The sequence below is a fragment of the Haliotis rufescens genome, unplaced genomic scaffold, assembly GCF_023055435.1.
Source record: "Haliotis rufescens isolate VD_foot unplaced genomic scaffold, xgHalRufe1.0.p SCAF_10, whole genome shotgun sequence".
In the NCBI taxonomy this organism is placed as follows: Eukaryota; Metazoa; Mollusca; class Gastropoda; order Lepetellida; family Haliotidae; genus Haliotis; species Haliotis rufescens.
The window spans coordinates 18,822,226-18,828,366 of NW_025963780.1; the positions used below are offsets into that span (position 1 = coordinate 18,822,226).

Sequence of the window (6,141 nt, forward strand, 5' to 3'; positions counted from 1 at the left end):
GGACAAAGTCCATGCGAAACCATGATGTCACATGAGTTCTGTCTGTGGACACTTACGAGTGGTCATATGACTCACAATGCCATTTGGCACATTTGTCTCATTCCATAAATCTCCAAGATCATAAGTGGTAAGGACAGGGCTGATATTGACATGATGGATCAACCTGAAAATGGCTCCAGATTTCAGAGGTTGATTTCATGAGTACTCAAGAACGACAGGGTATGTAATAATTTGCTGGGTGAGTTTGTGACAGATAAGTGTAGGAGGGAACACTATAATGGATAATGTGGATCATAGTAAGGAACTAGGGTGAGTCAGCTTATGAATTATATCTTAGTGAGTGACAGTGGGCAACCTGGGTGATCCCATGAGTTTCCTCAAGTCAATATATTCAACATCAAACCATTTTATTCTGCTCTCTCAAACTTTGCGTCAGAAGTATAAATACAACTGAAAATAGGTAAACAATAAAAAGAACAATGAACAAGTGCACAAGTGAATGCATTTGCATGCTTTAAGCAGTTAGTCCCATGCTTGAAAATGCATGAGAGGCTTGTTGTCATTACCATGATTACAGACGTCTTTGAATCATTGCAAATGATGTCCCACGCTAGAAAGGAATTTTTCCAGCGACATTTGGATGTGCGAAGCATCAATAAATAAATACCTAAAAAAAGCATTACTGTGCATAATAATAAAAACGACCAAATCAAAGAAATATAATATGTTCCTATTCTTAATCCCTTTAGCCCCATGAATTATGTTGAAATAGAAATAATATATATCTATACAATGTACATATATTGTAAATAAAAATATTTGCATAAACTGGCAAAGTGTTGGCTAATTAGATAAACTCATTAGCCTAGCTTAGTTTCAAGCTGACAATGTGAGTCTGATCATCCATTCAGCGCAATCAAAATCCGAAAAAGTGTGCCGTTAAAGTGAACTACTCCACAATTATGTTCACTATATGTATAGAATAGATAGACATTTTGACTTTTGTTATTAGCCGTTTAAACTTGTTAATCCATTTTGATGTACAGCCGTTTTGACATGCTCACTCTCACTGTACAGAAAACAGCTCAACTGTGTTTTTATACTTCGATTGATGTGTCCCATATACTCTGATACAAGCATATCCCATGGTTAATGCATGCGCAATCACACAATTCAGTCTAAAGATGACAGTGTTAGAAGCTTTCATATCTTTATTTTTACACCTATGTTTAACCGTCGTGCTGAACAACTATTATTCAGGAATGTGGGAAGCGAATCTTACCATCGCCGCGAAAATAAGAAACGTGAATGATAAACACGACGAAGCCTGGCGTTTGTCGGGTAAAACCTGGAGCCTAACCCCGAACTCACACCCAAACCATTCATAAATAACTCCGTTATGATACAAATAGGTATCAACTGCAAGAGCATGTATCATTCATTACAACGGATAAAGATAGGCACTGGCAAAGTTGAGACGACTACAAAACGTAATATCCCTTTGTTTCAAGAATGCCCGCGTCTCCTCGAATATACAGAAATAGCTGGCTTACCTGTGGGTAACTCGCTTGGGTATATGGTGGTCTCATGGGTGGACCCTGTGAAGGGTATCGCTGTGGTGGTGGTTGCTGCATGATGAATGAAATTATGCACGAATTTAAGAATAAAACATCCCTTAGTTCACCGGCATAACCGGAACTCAGACAGACAGCTTCCGGTAGGATACATGCAAAGTGATCGCAAATAGGAAACGAAAAAAGATCGACATCATACTGTTAGTATCCTTAATAAAATATTAATTGAACATTGATTTTCCCTTTTCACAATCCATTGACTAACAGAGAGAGTTTGTACAAAATGATGTTTCGTAGGTCATTTTGAAAACGTTTTTTAAATTATCACCAACTTATCAACAATGGGTAGCCGTTGAAAAGGCTGAGCTGGTGTCCCACAGGACATAGGTGGAACCAGGAGACAACAGTTACGCGAAAAGGAGAATATGAGTGTGCGGTCTAGGTATCTAGGTGTCTAGACGAATTTGTTTGGGCTTTGAATTAGGTTAACGTAAAATTATTCCATAAGGACTGTTCACGGAATTAGCACATACGATAACACAACTACCTTACTTACAATAGTAAATTAATTGTATTTATGAATCATTTTAATTTAAAATTCAGCAAGATTAATTACATGGTGTACAATACTACATACATCATTTAGTTTTCGTAATGATGGTACATAGAAGATATTTATTGTGTTAACGAGTGAAACTTTTCATAGTTGAAGTATTTATATCCTCACACCACCACGGACCTAAACATTTAGGTCCTTGACACCACCAACAGTGAAGGCAAGATGGTACTGCCATTGCCTAAGAAAAGAACATATACACAATTACGTGTACAGATATATTAATTAAAGAATGATTTGTTCAAATATTTGCTGATTCCAACTTTCTATCGTTCCACTAAGATATTGCACAAATTCACTTTGTTTGGACCGGCACTATTCTGTTATTTATTTTAAGAAGATTCACAGGATATTCAGTGCTATGTTTTAATGAAAGGTTAATTCAAAAGACAATATAAGTAAAATCAGAAGATCTAGTGCCTGTCTGGAAATACCATATTTTACAAAAATACTTTAAGTGGGTTTTTTAAAAAGCTGTCATAAACGAAGCCGAACTGACGTATCGGTGAACAGTCCTCATGGCATAATTTGACGCAAAAATTAAAGAGCCCTACTAAATTTCACCTATATAAAAGCAAAGTGTGATAATAATATAAAATACAAATAAACCTGATTGCGGTCGGTATTATATATTTCAGTGACATTTTAGAAGCTTCAGTACCAGTGACCTTGACTGAACTTTATTCTTTCAATGCGACGAGAGCAAGTACAATGTAGTCTTGGTCAAGACTGTCTGGCAAACGATATTTGCGTGGGACATAGCCCCCGTGATATTGTTTTGTATATTATCCTAACCAAACCACTTGAATGATAATAACATGTCTCTCTGTGGCTATTTGTATAAAATATGATAGCTTTATGACTGCAAATATATAAATGAGTCTGGATTAGAAAAAAACAAAATAGTGACTGGTATTATGAGCAAAGACCCACAATATCGGGTTACGATGAAACGCAATCCACCAAGCCACCAAGCCTGACCACATGTAGTCGCCTTTTATTAATTGCCGGGCAAAAGAAACTATACCATACACTAATACAAACGTTATCGAAAAGTTACAAGGCTGAATACAGTCGACGAAACACTGCAAAAGTAAAGTCCAAAAGATAACTATTCTGAATTTTATTTCGCAGGGACAATATCGTATACCCCCAAGTTCCAAGACCCTATATATATACCAAAATATTCCGACAGAAACTGTATTTAGTAGATATATGAACCGAACAAGTAGAGATTTTCGCCCTGCTGCTGTATTCAAACTATAAACGAACCAATAAAAGTATTGATAGTGCTTGATTTTCCTCGCTTCATAAATGCTCAGCTTTCATTACATCACACTGACATAGCCCCTTAACAGTGTTCTGTTATCTCCACTAACGAATATGACAACAATCATAAAAGATGCATGGAGGCCTACACACAGCCTGTACCGCAGAGCTGCGTATATATGTGCGTATTAAACGTAAGATATTACTACCATTACCAAAATAATTTTAGCTGCTTGCTAACAAATATGCATAGTAATTTAGAAAAGTATAACGAACAAAAAAAAGACAAAACTGTGTGTTATTACCCAATTAGCCATTTCAACCTTCGTGATTGTCTTTCTTTACACATCTATATTTAACGAATGACACATATGATAATGCATTACAGTTCTACTTACATTTCTGTTATTGTAACAAAAGCATGCATTTCGCTGTCGTGAGCATAAGTCATGTGGCACAATTGGTGGCGTGTGTGAAAAGATGAAATTTACAAGTCACCGGAAACAGTAGAAATACTTTTTCTTATAAAGTATACTCATTGTTTTGAAAATACCCAACTGACTGAACCCATGGGCGTAACAAAATATACTGAATGCCCATAAAAGGCTACCAATACCCATTGTGAATATTCAAAGGACCACCTCCGAGGTCTAATGGATAGAATGTCTGCCCCGAGAGCCAAAAGTCTGTGGGGCCAAAAGATGTTAAAAGATGATACTTGTTGTTTCCTTGCATGACGTCGACATTAAGGGGATACAAGGACTGTTCGGCTCAACAGATTATCTGGATACCTGTATATGGTTATTTCCTGTATACGTGTCTGTATTCTACTCTGATATGCCATATTCTAGAATAACATACCAACTAATTATCCCGTGCGAGAACATTTGGGTTTGACGTTCGCATTTAGTCACACGCGGCTTTGTAAGTGAGGCTCTAAGGATTTCGATCCAAATGAAAGTGACAAAACCCTTTCCATATTCATGAGAAATCTCAACCAAAAGCAGAGTCGATTGTACGATTCCGACTATATCATAAGCATGTGTTCGCGAAAAGGTGAGCGTATGCTGCCCCACCGGTGGCACTGTCACAAACACATGCAAAGTCAAGTCAATTGTTCATCTGAAAAACACGGGAATATATGGTAATGTCAAAATAGGGAATTGCATATGACATCATTCTTGTCACTGATGCGTCAAAGTTGGATATGTCCTCCACATGACAACCATAAAACTACCGTACACTTGGTGTTGACAGCATCTGAGGTTCAGAAGACAAGACTGGGACTGTATTCTGTCCAGGTTTCATCTGGACAGCTCTAGTGGTCGTGCGATGGTATATAGGCGTCCAGGAGAACGTTTTAACAAAGTCGTCAGTTTTGGGGTGGAAGTTTAATAGTATGGGGTGTTATCGCAATAGAATATATTGTGGCCATTCGTTAGGGAAATTCTGACTGCTATCAACTTATAGTGGTTCTCAGATTTCTGATAACATGCGGAAATTGTTATAATAATTATATTCAATTTAGATGTAAAGCAGGATAATGCCCGCATACATGTTGCACGTGTTGTAACAGGCTATCTGGGGCAGCAGAACATTGCTGTTCTGTCATGGCCGGAAGTCGTCCTGCCATCTGCCTGGGATGAGATGAAACGACACCTACCACAGGACCAGAACCAGCCGGTAACTATAACTCAGTTGGTCCAATCTTTAGTTGACATTGAGAACAACATCCCACAATCATCTGATGTCATCAATGCGTTGCCACTGCCTCGCCCGTATGAACACAAATGGTGGTCGCACACGATATTGATATTGTTAACTGAGTTGTTACAATCGAAATGTAAGCTTACCTTATTTCAAATCTCCATGTATGAAGTTCATACAATGAAGCTCTGATTGTCACTCCAATAATAACATTTTGTTAAATAACAGACAGACAAACTTAACATATCATTGTTAAACTAATTTATTTGAAATGTGTCCAATATGTCTCATACAATGTAATATTGTGTACTGCGGGCATTGAAATATAGGGGGCATATATTATTATTTACTGACCAATAACGAGTTCCTGTGACCACAACAGCCTCTCTACGGTAACTGAGCTATCACTGGGTGTAGGCAGCATCCTTACACTTCACCGCGAATGCGGAAGATCATACCTTCCCCACTACTCGGAACATTTTCACCACCAAAATACACCCATATATCTCCTTACCACATTCATCACAGGGACAGTTAAGCACAGCACGACTACAGAATGGAGTACACACGACTATGAGTACTTGTAGTGGAACCCATATCCAGGCACCTTGTTTGTCAAAATATCTACTAACCTACTAGGACACAAGGACATATTTATATTTAGTCTCCGTAATATTTCTTGTTATTACAGTGCCAAGTTTATACCATTGTGCCTAAAAAACGGGGCACAGAACATGTTAGGGCCGTATCGTTCAGTTACTAAAGATCAAATTGACGATTAGCCTGATATTCAAGTTGATGCTTAGATTTAACCTGTTTGTCCTAATACATATGAGATTGTTAATTACAACTGGGTGGTTTAAGGGTTTCATTGATGGTAGTGCGATTGAAAGAGTCGGTTTGGGTTCTCGTACCGACTCTTCATATTTGAAATGCTACACTGACGGCCATTGAACCTGACATTGATTGAGGCAT

General features: G+C 37.8%; 1 protein-coding gene across 5 annotated transcripts in view; it reads right to left on the reverse strand.

Annotated features, from left to right (window-relative positions):
- LOC124143096 (SWI/SNF-related matrix-associated actin-dependent regulator of chromatin subfamily D member 1-like) overlaps positions 1–1,716 on the reverse strand; it is a 46,436-nt gene extending 44,720 nt beyond the window's left edge. For all 5 annotated transcript variants that reach the window (XM_046511893.2, XM_046511892.2, XM_046511891.2 and 2 more), the window contains exon 1: positions 1,554–1,716. In XM_046511893.2, the coding sequence (XP_046367849.1) occupies positions 1,554–1,634 (81 nt within the window). In that variant the 5' untranslated portion in view covers positions 1,635–1,716. The remainder of the gene's footprint in view (positions 1–1,553) is intronic.
- Positions 1,717–6,141: the final 4,425 nt, after the last annotated feature.